Source organism: Monodelphis domestica, chromosome 2 (genome assembly GCF_027887165.1).
Source record: "Monodelphis domestica isolate mMonDom1 chromosome 2, mMonDom1.pri, whole genome shotgun sequence".
NCBI classification, from domain to species: Eukaryota; Metazoa; Chordata; class Mammalia; order Didelphimorphia; family Didelphidae; genus Monodelphis; species Monodelphis domestica.
In genome coordinates this window covers 196,795,061-196,820,169 of record NC_077228.1, presented here as the reverse complement: position 1 = coordinate 196,820,169, position 25,109 = coordinate 196,795,061, and the positions used below count along the sequence as shown (strand labels likewise).

Below are 25,109 nucleotides of genomic sequence, written 5' to 3'. Positions count from 1 at the left end.
AATGGGATTTCTCTTTCTAATTCTTGCTGCTGAGCTGTGTTGGAAATATATAGAAATGCTGATGACGTATGTGGGTTTATTTTGTATCCTGCAACTTTGCTAAAGTTGTTGATTATTTCAATTACCTTTCTGGTTGAATCTCTGGGATTCTTTAAGTAGATCATCATATCATCCGCAAAGAGTGATAACTTGGTCTCCTCATTGCCTATTTTAATGCCTTCAATTTCTTTTTCTTCTCTAATTGCTACTGCTAGTGTTTCTAGTACAATGTTAAATAATAGAGGTGATAATGGGCATCCTTGTTTCACTCCTGATTTTATTGGGAATGCATCTAGTTTGTCCCCATTGCAGTTGATTTTTGCTGATAGTTTTAGGTATATACTGTTTATTATTTTTAGGAAAGACCCTTCTATTCCTATACTTTCTAGTGTTTTTAATAGGAATGGGTGTTGTATTTTATCAATGTCTTTTTCTGCGTCTATTGAAATAATTATGTGATTTTTGTTGGTTTGCTTGTTGATATGGTCAATTATGTGGATGGTTTTCCTAATATAGAACCAGCCCTGCATTCCTGGTATGAATCCTACTTGATCATAGTGAATGACTCTTCTGATCACTTGCTGGAGTCTTTTTGCTAGTATCCTATTTAGGATTTTTGCATCTATATTCATTGGGGAGATTGGTCTGTAGTTTTCTTTCTCCATTTTTCATCTACCTGGCTTTGGAATCAGTACCATGTTTGTGTCATAAGAGGAATTTGGTAGAACTCCCTCTTTGCTTATTATGTCAAATACTTTCTACAGTATTGGGGTTAGCTGTTCTTTGAATGTTTGATAAAATTCATTTGGGAATCCATCAGGCCCTGGAGATTTTTTCCTAGAGAGTTCTTTGATGGCTTGTTGGATTTCTTTTTCTGATATGGGATTGTTTAAGAATTCTATTTCTTCTTCTGTTAGTCTAGGCAAGTTATATTTTTGGAAATATTTATCCATATTGCCTAGATTGGCATATTTATTGCCATATAATTGGGCAAAGAAGTTTTTAATGATTGCCTCAATTTCCTCTTCATCGGAGGTGAAGTTCCACTTTTCATCTATGATACTGTTAATTTGCTTTTCTTCTCTCCTTTTTTAATTAGGTTGATCAGTACTTTGCCTATTTTGTTTGTTTTTTCAAAGTACCAGCTTCTAGTCTTATTTATTAGTTCAATAGTTCTATCACTTTCAATTTTATTAATTTCTCCCTTAAATTTTAGGATTTCTAATTTGGTTTGCTTCTGGGGGGTTTTAATTCGTTCGCTTTCAAGTTTTTTGATTTGCACGTCCAATTCATTGATCTCTGCCCTCCCTGATTTGTTAATATATGCACTCAGGGATATGAATTTTCCTCTGAGTACTGCTTTGACTGTATCCCATAAGGTTTGAAAGGATGTCTCACCATTGTCATTTTCTTCAATGAAAATATTGTTTCTATGATTTGTTCTCTAACTAACTGATTTTGGCGCATCATATTATTTAATTTCCAATTGATTTTTGATTTAGCTCTCCATGTACCCTTACTGATCATTATTTTTATTGCCTTATGACCTGAAAAGGTTGCATTAATTATTTCTGCTTTTCTACATTTGTATGCCATGTTTCTGTGATCTAGTGTATGGTCAATCTTTGTGAATGTGCCATGTGGTGCTGAGAAGAAGGTGTATTACTTTTTGTCCCTATTTACTTTTCTCCATATGTCTATTAACTCTAATTTTTCTAAGATTGCATTCACCTCTTTTACCTCTTATTTATTTATTTATTTGATTTATCTAAATTTGATAGTGGTTGGTTCAGATCTCCCACTAATATAGTTTTATTATCTATTTCCTCCTTTAATTCTCCTACTTTCTCCATTAGAAATTTGGGTGCTATGCCATTTGATGCATACATGTTGATTAGTGATATTTCCTCGTTGTCTATACTCCCTTTTATCATGATGTATTTATCCCTTTTAATCAGGTCTATTTTTGCTTTGGCTTTGTCAGATATCAGGATTGCTACTCCTGCCTTCTTTCTGTCAGTTGAGGCCCAATAGGTCTTATTCCAACCTTTAATTCTGACCTTGTGAGTTTCTACCCGCCTCATGTGTGTTTTCTGAAGACAACATATGGTAGGGTTTGGGATTCTAAACCACTCTGCTATTTGTCTACATTTTATGGGTGAGTTCATCCCATTCACGTTCGATGATATGATTGTCATTTGTGAGTTCCCCAGAATATTGATATCCTCCCCTAATTCTGACCTTTCTTCTTTTGCTATTACCTTTTAAACCCATGGTTTATTTTAAATCAGTCCCCCTAGTCCCCTCCCTTGTTATGCTTCTATTTATAGCCCCTCCCTTTTTGTTTCCTTCCCCTCCCCCTCTCCTCCCTCCCTTTTTGTGTTCCCTCCCCCCTACCACCCTTGGTTTTCCCTTCTCCCTTACCCTGTTGGATAAGATAGAATTCAAGATCCCAATGGATCTAGATGCTCTTCCCTCTCAGAGTTGGTTTCACTGAGAGTAATGTTTAAGTAATACCAATTAGTACTCTTTTCGTCTCCTTATAAGAGAATTCTTCCACTCCCCTTCCCGTGTGTATCTTTGTGTGACAAAGATTATTCTATTTAATTTATTTCTATTTCCTCAAGTATATCTTAGTACCATCATTGATTCTCCCCTTCTTTTCCTTTCTTTTTGTTTTTTTCTCCCCCCCTGCAATCATATTAATGCCCCAATCTTTCCCTATGAATGATTCTTCTGATTGCACTATTAATGCATACAATTTTTGAAAGTTGCACATGACATTTCCCCCATATGTTAGTATATATAATTTGATCTAATTGTGGCCCTTATGGAAGAGAGTTTGAATAAAAGGGGGGGAAAAGCACTTTTCTCCTTTTCCCTTTCTTTCATATTTACTGTAGCAGTCCAGCCCATGGGCATTATGAGGAGACAAGAATTGTGAGTGAGCACATGGCCATCCTGCGCATGGCAATAAATTTTATTGCCAGCGTGGCTGAAGTTTAGGCGCAAAACCTTGCTTTCCTTTGTCTCACTCTCCCGGGGATAATAACCCCACCTTCACCTTGTCATAAGTTGCATTATCCAATGGGAATAGCCCAGGTAACTCATCCATATGCATTGAGGTATCATGTAACTGTTCAATATGTATTGAGCTCATTTGTATACCAAAGATAATAAATCAACGAGCCGCAGCCAGCCCGCCCACTTGGAGGACATCCACAGGTTTGCAAAGGAGCATCTTCTCCCCTGTCTCTCTCCTCTCTATCTTTCTCACTAAGGCCTGGTCTTTAGGCCAGGCCTGCCTTACTTCCTCTCTCTTTCTCCTAATGCTACCTAGCATTATCTACCTCCTTTAGTTTCTGATCTCCTTTCCATCTGAGCTAGCATTATCCTCTGACCAGTGTAGTGTTAAATTGAGATCATTGGGTGGGTCAGCCTGGATAGTAACACCCAGTGGTCGGAGCAGCTGTGGCTCTTATAAATGTTAATTGTTTACTGACTCAATTATTTACATCTCTAAAGTCGGCTCATTCACGCCCTTCGTGGGATCTAAAACTTCTACTCTATCTCTATCTTATCACCTTGCAGCCTCTCGCGGGCCGGGAGGCAGCATTTACCTTTTCATGTTTCTCTCATTCTTTGTGTTTGGATGTCAAACTTTCCACTGAGTTCTGGTCTTTTCTTTATGAATATTTGGAAATCTATTTTGTCGAATGTCCATACTTTCCCCTGGAAGTATATACTCAGATTTGATGGATAGCTGATTCTTGGTTGAATACCCAGTTCTCTATGGGCAGAGGCCAAGGGGCTCTTGCTACACCTGTGGATGAGATGGGCACTGGTTGAAGGACTGTCCTTTGAAGAAAAGACTGCCCATGACTCCATGTCCAGCCTGTGGCCAAAAGGGACACTGCAAATGGCAGTGCCCTGCCAACCAGGGACCCCTGGCGACCCCAGAGGCACATTCCCGACCCCCAGTCTCCTGAGGACTTGGAATGGGGCTGCCCTAGGGTTTTCTCACTCCCAGTTTCCATCACCATGGCTGAACCCAGGGTTACTCTCCAGGTTGAAGGTAAGAGAATTACCTTTCTAATCGATATGGGAGCTACCTATTCTGTTCTCCAAACTTACAATGGTCCTAAATTCCATTCCCAGCATAAGGTAATTGGAGTTGGGGGAAAGACACCTAACTGTAGAGAAATGGCACCACTAACATGTGACGGTGAAGAAAAATTATTCCAACATGTATTCCTGGTTATCCCTTCCTCCCCATGTCCCTTATGGGGCAGGGACATTATGAAGAAATTAGGCTCACAATTTTCCCTTATCTCAGTTCTAAACTCTCCAAACACTGCTTTGCAGAAGCCTGCAACAATCTCTTCAGAAATCTGGGAGAAAGTGCCTTCCATTGTCTGGGATCAAGGCATACCGGGAAGAGCCCTTCAGGCTGATCCTGTAATAATAAACCTCAAGCCTGATTCCCCTTATCCACACAGGAAGCAATATCCCATTTTCCCAGAGGCCAGAGAAGGATTACAACCTCTCATAAATTCCTAGCCTATGGCCTCTTAGAAAATTGCTCTTCACCTTGCAATTCTCCCCTCCTACCAATGAAGAAACCAAATGGGAGCTGGCCTATGGTTCAAGATCTCAGAAAAATTAATGAAGCAATAATTTCTGTTCACCCCATTGTCCCAAACCAGTATACAATCCTAACTAAAATGCCAGGGAATTCTCAGTGGTTCTCTGTCATTGACTTGAAAGACGCCTTCTTTTGCATACCCTTGCACCCAAAATGCAGATTCCTCTTTGCCTTTGAGTGGGTTTCTCCCTCAGACCCCCGACCCCATCAGGTCATGTGGTGCGTGCTCCCACAGGGCCTAAGGGACAGCCACCACTACTTTGGGGCTGCCCTCAACAAAGATCTTAGAGCTCTGAGACTCATGAGCAGCTCAATCTTACAGTATGTCGATGACATTTTAATATCTAGCCCATCTGAGGCTGCTTGTATCACAGACACAATTTCCACCCTAACTTTTCTAGGAGAACAGGGTTACAAGGTTTCTGCTTCTAAAGCCCAACTTGTCCCCAGTCTGTAACTTATTTGGGACAAACCCTAACCCCAAATTCCTGCTCCCTGACCACAGACAGGAAACAATCCATACTGTCCATTCCTGTCCCCTCCACCAAAAGACAGCTCCGAACTTTTCTGGGTATGGCGGGGTTTTGCCATATTTGGATACCTAATTTTGGGATCATTGCAAAACCTCTCTATGAAGCCACTAAGGGGCCTGATTCGGAACTCCTAGAGTGGGGAAGGGGGGAGAGGAAGACCAGGAACAAGCCTTTTCACTTTTAAATACCTGGCTTTCTTCCGCCCCGCCCTAGGGATTCCAGACCTTGTAAAGCCCTTTTTCTTGTTTACCAATGAGAGAAGGCAATTTGCACTAGGCATTCTAGGGCAGTACCTGGACCTGACCTCTGTCCCATTGCTTACTTTTCCAAGCAACTCGACTCAGTTAGCAGAGGATGGCCACCATGCTTGAGAGCAGTTTCTGCCATGGTTCTCATGGCAGAAGAGGCATTTAAACAAACTCTGGGTCAACCCCTAGAAATATTGATCCCCCATCGGGTCCTCAGCATTCTGGAGGCTAGAGGTCACAGATGGCTCCTCTCACTAGATACCAGGCTCTTTTACTGGACACACCTGGCCTTACCCTAAAGGTATGCAGGACACTGAATCCAGCTGGCCTCCTCCCATAACTGTGAGGAATTGATAGACCACACCTTCTCCAGCCGGCCAGAACTCAAAGATTCTCCTCTCCCTGAGCCAGAGGTCAGCTAGTATACAGATGGCTCCTCCTTTATGGAGAATGGGTTAAGGAAAGAAGGGTACTCTATAGTCTCACAGACAGCCACCATTGAGGCAAAGGGACTTCCCCCCAGGGACTTCAGCACAAAAAGCAGAGCTGATCGCCCTCACAAGAGCATTGCAGCTTGCTGAAGGGAAAAAGGCAAATATTTTCACCGACTCAAAATATGCCTTTCATGTTTTACATGCTCATGGGGCCATATGGAAAGAAAGAGGTTTATTAACTACCAAAAACTCTCCCTTGAAACACGGGAAGGAAATCCTGAGTTTACTTGAGGCAGTCACTTTACCTAGCGAAATCACTGTCATCCATGGCAGAGGACATCAGGGTCTAGATTCCAACCTAGCCCAAAGGAATCATAGGGCAGACCTAGCGGCCAAAGAGGCTGCAAGAGCCACTTTTTGACTGCTTTGACCCTAACCCCACGACACCCCACAATACCCAATGGCATTTCTCCCTTGTACACTGAGGAGGAAATTGCACAGGCAGAACATCAGGGATTTGCCCTTTGTCAACATGGAAATATAGAGATCCCCAGTTTATTTAGTTTGAGTGTAGAAACCCCAGGTTTGGACCTTGTCACAGGAGAGGTTTCCCCCTGAGGGAAGGTCCCTCTTCACCAGACAGTGAACTTCCTGGTAGTTTGGGTGGGAATAGCTAATCCCATCCAATATTGAACATCCCTTTTGTCTCAATGGTTTCTCCCCCTAGGCTAAGGTCCAGGATGAGGTGACCCAGCCCTGGGCTGAGTCTTTCCCTTTTGTGTCCATTGTAGGGCATCAGCCCCTCACTGTTATTCCTGTCTGGAACTCCTCATTTTCCTTTCTCACCATTGTAAAGTCAATCAACTATCCCTCTAATCCTAAAGCCCCCAGGACATCTAGAGTGGTATATAGGTTCTCCAAGTTCTTTTGTTCCTCAGAGTCCATCCTGAGTGGGTAGCACTCCCAGGGGCTAGTGACCCGGGCATCTTGACTCTGTGCAGTCATGGGAAGCAGCTCTGTTGTCCTATTAGTAGTGCTAACCCCTTTTCCCTTGATTAAAGAGTGATTTTGACTATTTAATAGTTCTGCGTTTTTTCTAGTTGACACCTTGAAGACAGTGGGTGGTGGTGTTCTCCCTCTGGACCTTTGCACCTCCCTAGTAACCTAATGTGGAAATTGGTTATGGGATTACATAATTGCACACACTTGGGCAGAGAAGCACTAACCACTTTGATAAAACCACATTTCACAGGCAAAGGCATCTCTAAAACCATCTGGGAAATCTGCAGATTCTGTGCTCAAACCAACAGCACTGGAGCTCTTGGGCCACCTCCTCTCCTTAAGCCCATCCAAAGGAGAGGGGAATCACCTGGTGAGGATTGGCAGATAGATTTCACCCATTTGCCACCTTTAAGTCTTTGTAGACACTTTCACAGGCTGGCCTGAAGCATTTCCCTCCAGATCAGAGAAAGCACAAGATGTCACAAAGACCTTACTCAATGAAATCATCCCTAGGTTTGGCCTTCCAAAACCCCTTCAGAGTGACAATGGTCCTGCCTTTATTTCCCAGATCACTCAGATGGTTTCTAAGGCTTTGGGCATCACTTACCATTTACACTCAGCCTGGCATCCCCAATCTTCAGGGAAAACAGAACATATGAATCAGACCCTAAAAAGAGCCCTCACCAAACTCTGTGAGGAGGCAAAAATTGATTGGATTCAAGCTCTCCCCATTGCCCTAACCAGAATCAGAATTGCTCCCCAGGCAAAGTTAGGGCTGAGTCCATTTGAATTGCTCTATGGGAGACCCTTTCTAACCTCTGATGTTCTTTTAGATACAGAAATACACAGCCTTGTTTGGTTCTCTAGACAACTTGGCCCAATTCACCAGGTTCTAAGAGAATACCTAATCAAATCCTCCCCAAACCCTCAACAGAGGATACAGAGGAATCTCTTCACCCAGCCCAAACAGGAGACTTAGTATATCTGAAGACATGGAGTGGATCAAATCACCTAACACCCTGAGGGGAGGGCCCCATAGGGTTATTTTATCCACTCCTACAGCTATAAAATTAGAGGGGCAGAATACATGGACTCATATCTCTCGTATTAAACCCTTTATCCCTCCAGGAACAGGTGGTGAAGGGGGTACATAAGCCACTTATTCCTGTGAGACACTGGAAATCTCAAAATTCCTCTTCCACAGAAAGACCCAACCTGACACTTTGCAACAAGTAGCTCCATCCTCCTTGTTATCTTGAATTTCTCTTGCTCTAGCCATGACTATCTCTTTCCTTACATTCTTTGTCCCTTTCTACTTTAAATCCTGTATACCAAGTCAGCTAGAAAGATAATTCTCTGGTTCAGCTTGGGGAAGCAGTAGCCAAAGTGGGTCCCTCAAACTGTTGGGTTTGTATCAAGCACCCCCAAAGTGGAGAGAACCCCAGGCCTCTCGCCCGAGGTCTCAGTACCTCCGAGGCATATCCAAAACCTGAGGTTTTAAGGAAATGTGCAACCACTCCAGTTTTGGCTACTCCCCTATGTGATACCTTGAAGAATGCCCCCTGTTTTCTCACAGGGCAGCCTTTCAATTTTTTTTAATATATCCAAGCCCAGCACACTGGGTTGGCACTCATCAAGGATGGATGGGCTGAGGGAGGCCAGAAAATGGCCAAACTTGAGGGCCTAACAAGCTAACTTGTCAGAACGGTAAATATACCAAATCCTAGCAGGAAGGCCTAATGAGCTGGTCAGCCTTGAGAAACTTGTCAGAACCATAAATATGCCAAACCACCAGCTGCAGTAGATACCAGATAAAGGCCAGGAAGACCCCAACAAATATGTCAAACAACAGGTCAGGGGGAACCCAACAATATAGAATTGTCAAAGCTCCAAGAATAGTAGGAAGCAGATAAGGGCCATACGTGCAGGCAAAATTCCAAGGATGGTAAGGTACCTACAGAAAAGTATAAAAAGCCCAGCCTGTCAGAAGCAACTCGGAACTCTGATGATAGAGGTTCCCACTGATGCGCATCAGTTCAATAAATGGCCTTTCTCTGCCAGTTTGCATTGTTCGTGGACTTCCATGGTGGTGGGTGAAATCCTGGACCTTAACAGGGCCAGCATAGAACCCTTCCAGTATAAGTGCTTTGATAAGGGATTGGGTACTGATCCTTTTCCTTTTAACATGACTCATGCACTATGTAGGAATGGCTCTGAGGATCCAGTCCCCTTTGCTGAGGCAGGTGTAACGATGTTTTCCTCAACATGTACATACTGGTATCCTAATGGAACCATCCAAACTCCTGGGGAAAGCTTCAAGAAGTTCTCCACCCCAACACCTCCTCTCCAACCACCACACTCATGGTCTGTGCTGAAAACTTTACAGGAGACTGGCCTTGGACCTGGCAAGTTAGCCTCCTGCAATAGTTCCTCTGAATGGGGAATTAATGCTTCCCAAATGCTAAAATCTGCAGACGGATCTCTTTGTGCCCCTGCAGGATACAGATTCATCTGTGGCTATCACATGACACCTCTAGCCTCTCAGACCAGTGCTCCATTTTATGCCCCAGGGTGGTCACCAAAAGAGTCTTTTGAGTCAGTAGTTCTAAGTACATCCTACCTTAGTCCCTACATCAACTATAGGGAATGTACTTTAGGGCTTCTGGACCCCCAAGTACATTTATACCAGAATCCCCTGACTCCTCCCACTGAAGTATGGAGGGTAAAGAGGAGCTCTTGGGATAATTTCCTCTGGTGGATGGAGAAGACCACATCACTGACAATTCCTTGGGTAGGGTACTTAAGCCAAGAGGCTGTGCTTAGTAACCTGACCTTAGCTATTGAAAAAATTTCCAGTGTGACAGATATGGGCCTTGAGGATTTTCAGGAATCTTTGGATTCCCTGGCAAATGTGGTGATGGACAATAGAATTGCCTTAGACTATCTGCTGGCAGGAGAAGGTGGAGTTTGCATGGTTCAGAACACTTCTTGCTGTGTCTAAATCAATAATTCCCACAAAGTGGAAGTATGAGTCCAAGAGTTACATGAAGTGTCCCCTTGGATGGCTGATGCCCGTAGAAAGCTCTTTCCTGGCTCATCCTCCTGGAAATGCTGGTTATATGCTCTCCTTGCCCCTTTTATCCCTATCATCTTGATAATTGGGGTATCTTGATATGTGGAACTTGTATTTGTAATCTTGTCATCACTCTAGTTGCTTCTAGGGTGAAAGCATTCATGGGAGTCACGGAGATGCCACTGCAACGTCTGCAACCATCCCAGCCTGAACGCCTGGACATGGCCTACAGTCAATACTTCTCTCTCCTAACATATAGGCAGGGACAACTTTACGCCCATTCTCAGCTCTGAAGAAGTTACAGAATACTGAGACCATTGTCCCTTTTCCCTTACATATTAGGAGAGGGGGAAGATGACATGGGCACTGTACCTCCATAAGCTCAGGCAAACTATTATCAGGGAAATTCCTTTGCTCCCTTACATCTTCATGACTCCTAGCCTAAAACATTCAATGACCCCTATAGGACCCTGACATGATTGTCCTCCTTTGATCCTCCTTTAGATTTAAGATGGACAGAGAGATGCACCTCCAGGCTTCACCTCTATCCTATCAGGCTACATCTCAGACATCTGTCTGATCCCTAATACTAAGGAATCTTTCCCTGTGTCTCCAGGAAGACCCCAGCCAGATGACCACCACCCCCACCCCCACCAAATACCTGACTGACAACCACTCTAGAGTCACATCCACACTTTGATCAAGAGTATAAAATCCCCAGAATTGATGGGTTCTGGGAGCAGCCTTCAATCCTGCTGTTCCACCTTGCGATCCTCCTGCCCATTCTCAACATTATTTTCCTAAATTAATAAATTTCTCTTTTTGTTTTTAAGCTAAGTTTTGGAGTCTTGCATTCTTGCAAAAGGTATCCTTCCTGAACCCCAGGGGTACACATATGAACCCCATAACAATATGGCCCCATAAGATGAGTCTTTATAACAAGACATACAAGAAAAAAAGTTACCAAAGAAATGAGGATTTTACCAATCAGTATCAATATGCTCAGTATTTCCAGGATTAGCTCCTGCTTTTATAAGAGTTGGCATAATAGTGTCAACATGGAATCTAGGAATCCCAAACTTGTTACCTAGGGAGATCTGATGAATCCCAATTTTCAGGACTAGCTTGTAGATTGGAGAACCCAAAGCTTGTATTTGTTCCCTTTTCCCATGGGAATCCACCCTGAAGGCAATCCCAAGTTAGTAGTTTCAGATTTGAGTGGGAGACCCTCAGGGGATTGACAATCCTGGTTGGTGAGATAAGCCTATGCTAAGGACCCTCTTTGTTTTGGGTAGTCTCTCCTACTGTATTAGAACCTTTCCCAAGAAGATCCACTCCTAAACAGGAACCATCCTTTAGTATCCATTGTAAGCAGCCTCTTCTCTTACACCCTCCCCTCTAGGCTAGGAGTCCTTTTCCAAGCTTGATTGTGTCCTGTCAGTGTAGTTTGAACACTCCCATTTTCTTTGTAGCTATAGTGATGTCAATCATCTTTCCCTGCCCCTGGATTCCCCAAATGGCATATAGAATCCCCAAATTCTTTTGTTCCTGGGAATCCATCCTGAGTTGGTGGCACTCCCAGGGGTCAGTGACCAGGGCCTCCAGACTCTGTGCAGTCTCAGGGAACAGTTCTGTTGTCATGGCCTATTAGCGCTGAGGGATTTAGCACTGAACCCCTTTAGCCCTTGATTAAAGAGTGATTTTGACTATTTAATAGTTCTGTGTTTTTTCCAGTAGACATGATGGAGGTTCCACCGAGATTTAAGTCCCCTCTGCCTGAGCCCTCTTGCTAACGAGGACCCGAGACTTGAGATGCCTCACTCAACCCATTTGGGGTTGGGTCAGGTGTCTGGTTAGCAAAGGCCAGGTAAGTGGTACTCGGAAGTAGGAAGTAGGACTCCCATCTCTTATTTGGGAGTGACTCACTCTTAAATTAAGGGATTCTTGGTTGGGCATCTGTGGGGTCACTAGCCACCCAGGGGCTATTGGACATGAGTAACAGCTTATCTGTTGTCCAAAGGGAAGGTGGGGGCAGTCAGCAGCCCGAAGAATCACCTAGAAGTGCAGCACAAGTCACAAAATTTCTAAGTGTGGACCTGGATGCAGGTTAACATTTCCAAGTTAACAATATCTATGAATAATCCCAGCTGTACATCTTGCATCACCAGCATGCCAAGGAGCACACTGCTCTAGTCAAGATCACCTTCTTTCTCACCTCGGGCACCACCAACAAGGAACCTGCACCCCAAGGCTCTGCTTGATAAGGATGAACAAGTAGAAATAAAAATACTTTGTGTTGGTCTGATTTGTCAATAGTGTCCCCACAATAAGCCAAATGTCATCATTAGGAATGTCACATAGCATGAGCCTTGCAAGGAGATCTTCCTTGCAACCCTTCTCAACTTTTCTGGGGAAAACTCCAAGCCAACAAGAAAGAGAGTAAAAACACCCCAAATTCTCCTGATGTCTCCACTGGCACAACAGACTTAATACTGTTTAATCCTGAGGGTGCCAGTAGTACACCACAAATAATGTAACCAAACCTTGTTGGCAATCCCCTCCTTGTACATATCCATCCACATGGTAAGGACAGCATTCCTCTGGTAACAACATCCTTTCAGAAGGGGGGATCAGCTCCTGGAATTGTTGACTCTCTGGGCTTACTCAATAGATACTGATTGTTTTGAGAGTCACTTAGCATACTAAGGCCCAAATGATCTCTACTTCATGTTTTGATCCATTTCTCTTGGAATTGGCTTCCTCCTCTTCTGCTCTCAAAACTGCCTCAAAATTGGCCCCCATTACTGCCTTGTTGTCATCAAAAACATGTTCCTCTATTTCTTCTTCTGAGCGATCTGCTGCCTTTCTTACATCTTCAAGAATTCCATCAAGCATGGACAGACTTTTGTTCTGATGCTGCATATTTTTAAGGGTTTCAACCTGCTTTTCTGCTGCCAGAAGCTCAACATATTGTTTCTTCCTCCTCGGGCGGGGCCTGCTCTCTCACCTGCCCTGGAGCACCAGTGATGGTAGTCTGGAATCCTGGATCCTGGCTACCTGGGCAGGGCAGGAAGGGCGGGGCGGGGCGGGGCAGAGCCAGAGGCCTTCTGCAGTGAGGATGTGAGGAGCAGAGCAGCTAGAGCCCAAGGACAATCCAAGAGGCTGCTTCTCCAGAATCTCTCTCAAGCTGAGGAAGGTCCCCGCCCTGGCAGTAACTCCCTGCCCCTCTTCCCCAGCTGTGATTAGTTTTATCAGAAGCCAAAGTAAGAAAATTCAGAAAGAGAAAAAACTTCAGACTTTCTGCTCTAGAAACTGCTTCTCTCCCACCCCAGAGAACTAGGTTGTTCTTGCTGACCCTCCCAGCTCTCCTGCTCCGGAAAACTGTTTCATTGCTCCAAAGTTCGGTAAGTCACTTTCTTTTACAGTTATTTGAGGGAAAATTTCGGCACTAAACAAGTGCCTTCCTCATTTCAACCTTCTTAGCACCAGAACTCCTGTCCCTTTTCTAATGCCTCCTTCTGAAACATTTCTCCATTTTGTCTTTGGACCCTGTTACCATCCCATTCTCCAACTACAAGAAAAGTCCTCTCCACTTTTTTGGATGAATGGCCTCTGTATCACTCTTCAGCTCTCCTCCTATTTTCTAGACTGTTCTTTCCAGGAAGGGATTGAAACCCTTTGTTTTCTCTTTCCCTTTCCGTAGACAAGAGTAGAAATCTAATGGCCCATTCCCCACATAAATTAATGCAAATACTCAGAAATGACAGGAGATCTGGCATTCTCTCAGGCTCAAAAATTGGCAGCTCCAGGCTTCTAAGGAGGAAAGGGCAAGATTTTTTCATAGGAGCTCTTTGAGCCAAATTTCCCTCTCTGCTGCCCACCCTGCCCCCACTTAATGGGAACCACTGTCTGGTTCACCATTATATCCCAAGGGTTCTTTTCTCCCCATTCCCCAGGGGTAGGCTGGGACAACTTGTGCTGGCTTCTAAGAAGGTAACTATGTGAAGACATAAGGGTGGTGTAATAATGAAAGTAAAGTTATTAAATGTAATATTAATTTTAAAAAGATGGTGGTTGCCCTCAATAAAATTAACTCTCAAATCAGGAACCTGTTAGTAGCTCTTTACGATTAAGTTTTAATAAAAGTGGAGGTAAAGCAAAAAGAGGAAAATACAGGAAGGAAACAGAAAATATAACCCTGCTAAATACCTAAGCTGAATCAGGAAGCTGAAATCCACAGCCCCCCAAACCGCTTAAGGCAACAAGAAAACCTGGAGCACCCAGCAGGCACCAGAGCTCCCACTCCAGACCATCTTCCACCTCAGCACCAACTGTAAAGATTAAAATTTAGGGGAGACTGAGGCATCTGAGGCAAGTAGAAATTAGTTTCTCTCTGCAAGGAGTATTATATTTTTTTAGAGGTTTATTAAAGGTTAAGGATTAAAGAAAATACAGGATAAGAAACACTTGTCCATGCCATAGAGTGGCCTAGACACAACCTCACCTACATTATGAAAAAAAGCCATGCCTGCCCCAAAACGGAAGTCCCCGCCTCTCAAAAGCCTTTGAATCAGTTTAAATACCTTCTCAATCTTGGCCCAGGTGAGATTACAAGGCATTCTGGGGAAGCAGAGCAAAGGCTTGTGGGGATTGTAGTCCTGTATTCGAGTCTATTTTTTACACAACCCAGAGAGAAAGGTGTCCCCTCCAGCACCACACCTCCTTTACCTGTGCCCCCCTCCCTCATGAAGAGTACACACATAAAATGGGATGTGGAGTAGGACCAGCATAGGGAGTGGTTTCTATCCACACAGTGGGGACACGTGTGACACCTCTATTTTTCCATTAACTTGAACAGCTGAATCCCCATTCAATATGGCCATTGCACCTGAGAGGCATCCAAAAATAGTTCCTCTGAAGTAAGCCCAGAACCTACAGAGAGAAGGGTCCCCTTCAGCGTCAAGTCTTACCCTGAAATCATTTGGGGACTTCTAATCCCCCAAAGTCCTGCTGGGAAAGAGACAGGAGATCCAGCAAGTAAAAGGGGGTCACCCTGAGGGCTTCTTGGGTCTGTGAGAAACAGTCTCTGGCATAAACTTTGATGGAGGGAGCCCAGAAGGAGGATTTTGCCCCTTGTTCACCATCTCTCATCTCTCCATATCTCTTCTTTTCTCTACGTTCACAAGAAACACAGAGGATGGGGAACAGGGTAAAGAACTAAGAAGTCCAGTAAGAGATGGAACTTGGGACAATCTATGGGGAGAGACATCTATTCTCTTTGCTTGTCTGTCCTCAGGTCCCTGGGCTCAGAGCTGGGAGGTACAGGGGCTGGGGAGGTGGGAGTCAGAGAAGCCAGGTAAAGCTATCAGTTCTATGCCAAGCAAGGGCAGGGGTAAGTGGGAACTCCCACAAAGTGGCCCAGTGAAGACAGGGTGAAAAGAGATGGGAGACTTTGGATGTGGGCTGAGGTCCTAGATGGAGTCCAGAAGTGAAATGGAAGCGCAGCTGTGGCCATCCAAGGTGTGCCCATTCAGCCATAGGGAGGCCCTCCCATATGGGTGAGAGGAAAGAATCCAGGTCCCGGCTGAGGAGAGGAGGGATGGCCAGATAAAGGCTGAGAGAGCTGGTTCTTGCTTCATTCTCTCCTCCTCCATTCCCTTCTTAGAAAGCATGGCTTCTGTGTTTCAAGATACCACTCAGGCTTTGGTAAGGCAGCTGGATCCCTCAGGTGAGCTGATTCCTGTCACCAGCATCATTGATGTTTCCTGCTTCCGGCCTTTCTGCCTGGTGAAGAGAACAAGAACAAGCTTCTGGGGAGTCCGATATGTCAAGACAGACTTCTCTCTCAGAGATATTCTGGAGGACGGACCTGAACTGCCAGGTAGAGGCATCCATGAGAGCAACCCCCCTCCACAAACATACATAAACACACACACAGACACACATTCTTTCCATGGTCAAAAATGAGGCAGTCTTGCATGGAACCCTGCAAACACACCAGCTATAGATTCACTCCTCAAGGCTATGAATTCATGCAAAGGAGGGAGAGGAGAGAAAAACTCATCAGGCAATATATTCAGTTGCTCACCCTCTCTTGGACTTGAAGGCCATCCTTCAGGGGTGAGAGGGCACGTACCAGCTCACTGCAGCTGCCTTAGGACTCACAGGTATCCCTACAAGAGGAAGACTGGCTACTGATGTTAAAAACAATACCTTTTCATTGCACACATATTTTAAGCCACAAAGATGCAGCATGACTTAGTGGTTAGAGCTGGCCTTAGAGTCAAGAAGACCTGGGTTCAAATTCCACCTCTAATACATAGTGGTGAGAAAGCCAAGGTAAGCGACAAACTCTCCTTGCTTAAAGCAACTCTCTGAGACAGTAAGCTCCAGAAAAGATACTGACCCCCTAGAAGGACCTCATCTGGCCTCCAATCCATTGCTCATGAGACCATGGCAGAGGCTGCTGCTGCTGCTGCAAGAGGATATCCTCTGGGCTTGAAACACCCATGTCAGGGCAAGCTCTGTTCACTCCTGCTCTTAATATGCAGACATATGGGTGCCATCCTTTACACATTAGGGCAATCCACAACCCAGGGAAGGAAGAGTTAAGGGTTTATTTTTAGGGAGGAAGGGTCTGATACAGCACATTTTATTGGTTGTCTATTTCTGAAATCATAATCAGGGAGACATCAGGGATTGGTTGTTGATTCTTGATCAATGATAACATTCCAAGTAAGGAAGTGGGTACAGGGAATGGGGAGCTGAACAAGGCAGGAGAGGCTCCATCGGAGGCACTCACCCAGTGATATCCAGGTCTCATGGACCTCAAAGAGGTCTGGAAAGAAAAAAAAGCTCTCAGACAACCTAAGGCACTACGAAGGGGACACAGAGAAAGAGAAGGTACAAGTCAAAGCTTCAAGTCACTGACTTGGAGCATTATCATAGAGAAGTGAATATGAGTGGTGAAAACCTTGAAAGTTATTACTCTGAGGATATCATGGGTCCCTCTTTGACCACCACAACCCAGATAAAGAAGGGGTAACTTTCTGAAACACAGAAACTTTCTGTTGGCATCAGAGTCCCTAATCTCTGAATGCCTGGATCTTGGGGCCGCTGGGACGACTGCTTTCTTAGGGAAAAAGCAAAAGAATGAACAAACAAATGAAGGAATGAAGGAATGACAGAGCGAAGGAAAGAAAGATGGAAAGGAGAAAGGGAGGAAGAAAAAGGACTGTGGGAAGAAAAAAAGGGAGGAAAAATGAGGAGGAAAATAGGAGGGAAAAGAGGGTAAATAGAAGGGGACACAAAGCACTAATTAATAACCTTTGAAAAAACAGTATTTACAGATGAAGACAGAGGAGGAATTTAAGAGTCTGAGTATGTGCAAGAATGGTGATGCCATCCAAGGAAGGAAATTGGAAGAGAGGCTTACTAGAGAACCTCAGATGGGGCAGCTGGGTGGCTCAGTGGATCAAGAGCCAGACCCTAATGGAAGGTGCTGGGTTCAAAATTGGCCTCAGACTCTTCCTAGCTAAGTGACCCTGAACAAGTCACTTAATCCACAATGCCTAGGATCTACCACTATTCTTCATTAGAACAATACACAGTCTTGATTCTAAGACAGAAGGTAATGGGGTTGTTTGTTTTTTTTCATCAAGAATATCATAAACTCTAAGATTCTGCTTAGCCATTATATATTTGTTTCACTATACAGTTGAAGCAAATTGCAAGTACAAACTCATGGTCACTGAGCAGAGGACTAAATCACAATATGGTAGCTCCCAGAGGGTCCCTGTCAACATTTTTCTTTTAATTCAAAGATCCTTCCTGTAGATTTGGTGTTTTTAACCAAGGATCTCTGACCTTATCTTTAAAAAAAAAAACATTTTCATAGCTATTTCAATATAATTGTTTTCTTTCTTAAGAAATTGATTTATGATCTTTTGGTCTTTGTAAAAATATTATTATCAACTCCCACCAATTCTCTCTGGCTCCCATTCCATGCATTCATAGAACACATTCTTCTAACAATCAAAATAAGTCAACACTTTGACCATGTCTTAAAATGTGTGTCCTCCCTCCAGGCCACCATCTCTCTGCCAAGAAGCAGATGACATAATTGACCCCATTTTACAGAGGGAGAAAATGAGGCCAAGAAAAGGGACATGATTTGTTGATAGTCACAAAGATAGTAAGGAGTAGTGCCAGGATTGAAATCAAGGTCTCACTCTAAATCTAGTGCCCTTTCCACCAAATTTCAACATATGACAAATGACATGTTCTTGGACAATTCCCAGGGCTTTCCAAATTTAAAATGCTAGAGCTGGCACTTAAATGTTCCCAGAGGATGAGAGAAAATTCCCTGATTCATGCTCACTTTAGAGAAGAGAGAGGGGCCTATGATACTGTGAGGAAATTCAAGTAGTCTTTTTGGAGGTGATGGATTTAAAGCCGGGTAACAAGAATATGATATTCCGGAAAGCAAGGGAACTAGGTCTACAACCAAGAATCAACTACCCAGCAAAACTGACTATATCCTTTTTTTTTTTAAACCCTTACCTTCCATCTTGGAGTCAATACTGTGTATTGGCTCCAAGGCAGAAGAGTGGTAAGGGCTAGGCAATGGGGGAGTCAAGTGATTTGCCCAGGGTTACACAGCTAGGAAGTGGCTGAGGCCAGATTTGAACTTAGGACTTCCCATCTCTAGGCCTGGCTCTCAATCCACTGAGCCACCCAGCTGCCCCCCTGACTATATTCTTACAGGGGAAAATATGGTCATTTAAGAAAATGGAAGAATTCCAAGCATTTGTAAAGAAAAGACCAAACCTGAACAGAAAATGTGATGCCCAAACACAGAACTCGAGAGAATCATCAAATGGTAACTAAGAATGAGGGAAAAAAGAACAACAACAACAACAACAACTTATTTTTAAGGGAGCCAATAAGTTAAAATGATATGTGTCCCTATAAGAAAAGAGGTCATTGGTAACTCTTAAAAATTGTTATTATCACCTGGGGGGCTAGAAGAATTACACTTAGAGGGAGCAGAGACAAACTGTATAGGATGAAATGCCAAGACATAGATATATATAGAGAGAGATATATGTATGCATAAATATATTTATATGTGTGTGCATATATATATATATATGTATATATATAAAACTAGAGCTAAAAAAGAGGTTAATACTAAAAGAAATGGGAAAAGAAAGTGAAGGGGGTAAATTTATATGTCACAAAGAAGAACATGGCGGGAGAGAGGAGAACATCAATACACTGGGAGGACAAAGAGGTTGGAGATAGGAAATACTCAACTCTTACATGCATTGAAATTGACTCAAAGAGGAAGAAAAATCCAATCCATTGGGGCAGAGTTTTCATTTGTGCCCTATACGGAAATAGAAGGGTAACAAATGGACTGGGGGGAGGGAAGCAGTACAAGGGATGGAGAAGGTGGGGGGTAGTTAAAAAAGATTGTACAGAAAAATTATTATTGAAAATCTTACTGACATGAAATCTGTAAAAGAAATGAAAAAACCCTCATTTAAAAATTTTTTTTCATCCTCTAGTGACCAGTCTTCAGGGTATGAACCTCTATGAACTTACTGACAGAAACACAATCAATCAGTAGGCTTATGCTGGAAAACTTTATCACCATTGTTCAGAAGTAACAATCTCTCTCTCATCATCTTGCTTTATATGATTTGTCTGAGCCTAGAAAGAACACTCTTCTCAGTGCCATCTCTTAGAATCCTTTATTTCCTTCAAAGCTAAGCTAAAGTATTACCTCCTTAGATCATATATTTAAGTCTGGAAAGTACACTAGAGGTCATCATGTCCAACTCTACAGAAGCTCCTCAGCAAGGGTCACCAAAAATATAATTGCAGGTCAACTGTTGGCAGGACGATGGAGGAGATCATAGGAACCCATTTCAAACTGGAAGATGCCCTAAAGGCTATTGAGTCCAATCTTCTTAATTTAGGAATGAGCAAACAGAGGTAAAGTATCATTTAATTGACTCGACCAGATTTACAGACAGTTATATGACACAACAGATAAAATAAGAGGTCTGGAGTGAGAACTTCCCATTTTCCCAAGACCCTTACTAGCTGTATGAACCTGGACAAATCATTCATCTCTGTTAAAGGAAAAGAAAATAGCAAACCACGCCAATAGCTTCACCCAGAAAATCTTAAACTGAGTCATAAAGCATCAGATCCAACTGAAAGGATGAACAAACTATACCTGAGGTGGTATTTGGACTCAGTTTTTCCTGATTCCAAGGTCAGTGTTCTATCCACTAAGTCACTATACCTGACATATATCACAGAAGGAAGGTATCTCTTTGGTCCTATCATTCACACCCGAAACCCTCAAGAATACCCAAGACAGCCTTTGTGTTCAATGAAATTATTATCGAGAGTTAGACGTAGATCAGCAGAATACAGTTTCCTATGAAAACTGTCTTTTTTTCTACCATCAATAAATAGAAGCCTGTTTTAAAGAAAAATAAATAAATAAAGCAGGGTAACAAGATAAGATCTGCTGTCTCTGTCTGGCAGAGCCAAGTAAAGATCCAGTGATTAAAATTGGAGAAAACACTGAGAACACTATGGCAACTGGAGTCACTGCTGCAGACTTTCAGATTCCTGTGATGATCACCTTTTCTGCTGGTGGCTCAGATTATAACTACCTGGAGATTCAGAAACTCAGCATCGTGCAGGAGTTGGAGTCCTTAAGGAAAAGGTGAGGCCTGGGTTGGAAAGGGCTCAAGAGCTGATAATAAGAGGGGCATTTAGATCCCTCTAGTAGGCTCCAGCCCTACCCTCTTTCTGTAAGCACAGGCTTGCAATGACAAAGAGATATCCAGATACAAAACTGCAAATCAGAGGTTTTCATTCATTCAAAAACACAAAAACATAAGCATTCATGGACACACAAAGACATTTAAATGCAGACACTTAGATACCCATAATCTCAGAGAGGCCCTACATAGATTTCTGTAAATAATTAAGAGAAACTGGCCCTTGTAAAGCACTTTAAGGCTTGCACAGCACTTCACATATGTTATCTTGTTTGACCCTAATAAACCCTGGGAGGTGGGTGCTAGGATTATCCCTGATTTACACTTGAGGAAACTAAGGAGAGAGGTCCAATGACTTGGCTAGAGAGAGTCTTCCTGACCACAAGTCCCTTATCTTTATTGTATCACTTAACTGACAACAGTGAACTCAGAGACTCATGAACATTTCAGCCAAATCAGGTGAGTCAAGGCAGGTCCCAGCTCTTATGGCAACCACTGATTGTCTGGAGAGTCCCTCTATAATGTCTGGAACCTAGGAGGGATGGGGAGAGAGTAAGCTCACAGTGGGTCAGCTAGACAGTAGAGGGAGGAAAATTTGGGAAGAAAAGCTGTTGTTCACTCTCGGGACCAGAGACTCATAAAAACCATGACTCTCCCTCTCCCAGGAAACTGAAGGTGCCAGAGCCAAACTTTCTGAAGAAGCTTCGGGAGCATAATGAGAATCTGTATATGGTGACTGAGGCAGTAGAGACACTGAAGGATGCCAAGCTGGAGAAGAGGAGGAAGGCTGATGCAGGCATATATGTCCCTCTCCTTACTGCTTTGGGGTTCAAGGTTGGAATTCTGACACTTCTGGTCCTTCATGCAGCTCAGCCGCCCAATCCATTACACTGGGAAACCCAAGGCTACCATCACACAAAGATACATGACATAGCTCAGGCCCTTTCCCTTGAAGAATCCAGGCCTTTAGCCTTCTCCTCTGGAACATGTATAGGTCCAATGATCTTTTTCTTTACTGTCTTCCTAATAGTACTCCTAATTAAGTCATTACTTCTTAATATTGTTCTAGCATGGTGTAGACAGTAGATACTAGCTTTGCAGTCAAGAAGACTCCAAATGTTCAAATCCTGCTTCAGATACTCACTAGTCATGTGAAGCCTGCCTCAATCCCTCCTGATTCCAGTGATTTCCTTCTTTTAAGTATTTCTTTATTATCCATTAGATTGTGAACAGCTTGTAAGAAAAAGCTGTCTTTTACTTCTCCTTGATTAATTCCCTTTATATCATTGCCCTTTCCTTCTTTCAAAGGCATTTTATTATTTTTTCCAGCTGTGTGAAATAATTTTTGGTAGTTCGATTGGTATGGCACCAAATAAGTAAATTAATTTAAGTAGACTTGTCATTTTTCTTATAGTATGCTATGCTACAATGAATGTTTTTCCAATTGTTTACATCTGACTTTATTTCTGTGAAAAGTGTTTTGTAATTGAGTTCTTATCATTCCTATGTTGGTCTTGGCAAATACAGTCCCAAGTATTTTATATTCTCTAGTGTTCTTCTAAATGGAATTTCTCTTTCTATCTCTTGCTGCTGGTCTTCATTGGAAACATATAGAAATGCTGATTATTTCTGTGGGTTTATTTTGTATCCTGCAACTTTGCAGAAGTTATTGTTTCACTCCTCTTTTAGTTGATTTTTTAGGATTCGATTGGTATACAATCATATCATCTATAAAGAATGATAGTTTAGTTTCTTATTGCCTACTTTAACTCTTTCAATTTTTTTTCCTTCTCTTATTGCTAAAGTTAGCATTTCTAGAACACTATTGAATAATAGTGGTAATAATGGGCATCTTTGCTTTTCTCCTGATCGTATTAGGAGGGCTTCTAATTTGTCCCATTGCAGATGACACTAATGGATTTAGATACTGCTTATCAAAGGAAAGGTGCATTTATTCCCATTCTTTCTAGTGTCTTTTTTTTTTTAAACCCTTACCTTCTGTCTTGGAATCAATACGGGTATTGGCTCCAAGGCAGAAGAGTGGTAAGGGCTAGGCAATGGGGGTTAAGTGACTTGCCCAGGGTCACACAGCTGGGAAGTGTCTGAGGCCAAATTTGAACTTAGGACTTCCCATCTCTAGGCCTGGCTCTCAAACCACTGAGGTACCCAGCTGCCCCCTCTAGTGTTTTTGATAGGAAAGGATCTTTTATTTGGTTGAAGACTTTTTCTGCATCTATGGAGATAATCATGATTTCTGTTAGTTTGGTTATTGATGTTGTCAATTATGCTGATAGTTTTTCTAATATCAAAATAGCCCTTCACTCCTGGCATACATCTCACCTGATCAAAGGGAATGATCCTTGGGTTATACTGCTGTAGTTATTTTGCTACTATTCTATATATAACATTTTTGCATCAATATTCAATAAGGAAATTGATCTGTAATTTTTTTCCTTCTTTTTTTTTTGCCTGAAGAGTTTAGCGCAGTGCTTGGCACATAGGAGGTGCTTAATAAATGTTTATTGATGGACTGGCACTTGACAAGTCATTTCATCTCACTTGGCCTTAATAAAATGAAGCTAAACATAATGACTTTTATGGCTCCTGACATCTCAATATCTATGATTCTGTAAGGAGAGAGAGAAGGAAACAAATATTTATGAAGTACCTATCCTGTACTAGGTAGGCACCATATTAAACCCTTTACAAATATTATATCATTTGTTAACCCCATGAAATAGGTTCTATCAATCCCATTTAACAATGGGTAGAAAATGAGGGAAACAGAGGTTAAGTGACTTGCCCAGGGTCACACAGAGAGTGTCTCAGGCTGGATTTGAACATGGGTTTTGCTCATTTTAGGCCCAGTGCCCTATCCACCTCTGTGCCTCATGGCACAGTAAATGAAGAGCTGACTGAAAACTAGGAAGAACAGAGACTTTAATTCTTTCTTTCAGACACACTAGCTCTGTGACCCTGGGCAATTTATTCAACCTCTCAGTCAGTGCTCTTGTCAACTCTTAAAGGCCATTGCAATAAATTCATAGGTCTGGTCCCTATCTCTTCAGTCCTTCTAAGGTTCCTCCCAGGTCAAAATCCTAGGACTTACCTATATTATATTTATAAAGTCTTGCAGAATTTCTCCTTCTATTGTCTCAACTGAGCTTCACGTTAACTTTTCAGAATAGGCCATCCCCATTTTTAGATTTTGAGGAACCTGATGCACAGAGAAAGTCAGTGCCAACTAAGGTCACATAGCTAGGGGACGCGAGGCATTGCAATGGATAAGGTGCTAGAGCTGGAGCCAGGAAGACCTCAGTTCAAATCGGGCCTCAGACACTTACTAGCTGTGTCACCCTCAGCAAAGCGCTTAACCCTCTTTACCTCTGTTTCTTCATCTGTTAAATGAGCTGGAGAAGCAAATGACCAACCACTTCAGGGGCTTTGACAAGAAAACCTCAGTTGGGACATGGAGAGTCAGTCTGGACTAATTGACTAAAGGAAAACAAGGGGCCCTCCCCCTCCATTTTATCCCTTACCTTCATTCCCCCCACCATGAATCCATCTCTTCTTGCCCATTCTCATACTTGTGCCACTTCTCAGTTTTCTGATGTAAGATGAGTCGGGTTCTCTGAATCTAAATTCTACATTTGGGCCACTAGAAAACCTTCCTATGAGCATGTGTTTTGTGACCATAGAGTAATATGCAAATATCCGTTATCTTCATGAGTATGATCCGTTTCTCTCTCTTTCCCCACCTGGATCTCCCGGCTTCCTCCAGGGTTCCTTTAGCTTCGATTCCACCATCCATGTCTCTGAGGGCTCCATCCTGGCTTTCCGAGTAAAGCGGCTTCACTTTTTCCACAGAGATTGGGGTATGTTTCAGAGAAGGGAGGGGAGCAAACGAGCATTTGTTTGGGGTCACAGTGCCACAATGATCAGTGCCTAGCAGACCTGACTTCCCAGGTGCTCTCCTTACTCTTATCTAATGACTCCTCATCTCTGCCTTCCCTGGAGGGCTCCTAAACACAGCAAGGAACCAGTGATAACTCATGCCTTCCCCTTCTCTATTCCCTACAGCCACCTTGGAACAAGATGATAATTTTGGAAGATTGTATCGTCTATCTAGTAAGTGTTGCCATGGGGCTCCTCTTCCCAAATATAGCCCTTAATCCAATGGAGCTAAGAGAAAGAATAGAGAAAATCTGGGGAGGAAGGGTTTACGTAGCTCCCCAAGCTCCGGAAGGGGGAAAAATGTGTGGTGCAGGTGCTTTGAGCCAATGATAGGGGTAGGAGGAAGATGATGAGATGAAGTCCATGAGAATGT

The 25,109-nt window shown here is 43.0% G+C and overlaps 1 protein-coding gene and 1 pseudogene across 2 annotated transcripts; one reads left to right on the top strand and one right to left on the bottom strand.

Annotated features, from left to right (window-relative positions):
• Positions 1–12,058: 12,058 nt before the first annotated feature.
• LOC130456913 (transmembrane and coiled-coil domain-containing protein 3-like) lies at positions 12,059–15,125 on the bottom strand (annotated as a pseudogene).
• Positions 13,092–25,086, top strand: LOC103096330 (gasdermin-A-like). 2 transcript variants are annotated; one of them, XM_056816778.1, is made up of 6 exons: positions 13,092–13,378; positions 15,640–15,855; positions 20,541–20,724; positions 21,448–21,616; positions 24,564–24,657; positions 24,863–25,086. In XM_056816778.1, the coding sequence occupies exons 2-6, from the start codon at positions 15,645–15,647 to the stop codon at positions 24,952–24,954; spliced, it is 750 nt and encodes a 249-aa protein (XP_056672756.1). In that variant the 5' UTR covers positions 13,092–13,378; positions 15,640–15,644; the 3' UTR covers positions 24,955–25,086. The 2 variants fall into 2 exon arrangements, with proteins under 2 accessions (XP_056672756.1, XP_056672755.1); XM_056816777.1 differs by lacking the exons at positions 24,564–24,657; positions 24,863–25,086 and having other exon boundaries at positions 21,448–22,009.
• Positions 25,087–25,109: the final 23 nt, after the last annotated feature.

Bases quoted from the DNA above. Each gene is read 5' to 3' on its own strand.
- LOC103096330 (XM_056816777.1), top strand. From the start codon at position 15,645: ATGGCTTCTGTGTTTCAAGATACCACTCAGGCTTTGGTAAGGCAGCTG. The intron at 15,856-20,540 runs GTAGAGGCATCC...TCTGTCTGGCAG, and splicing joins GGACGGACCTGAACTGCCAG to AGCCAAGTAAAGATCCAGTG. The intron at 20,725-21,447 runs GTGAGGCCTGGG...TCCCTCTCCCAG, and splicing joins TTGGAGTCCTTAAGGAAAAG to GAAACTGAAGGTGCCAGAGC.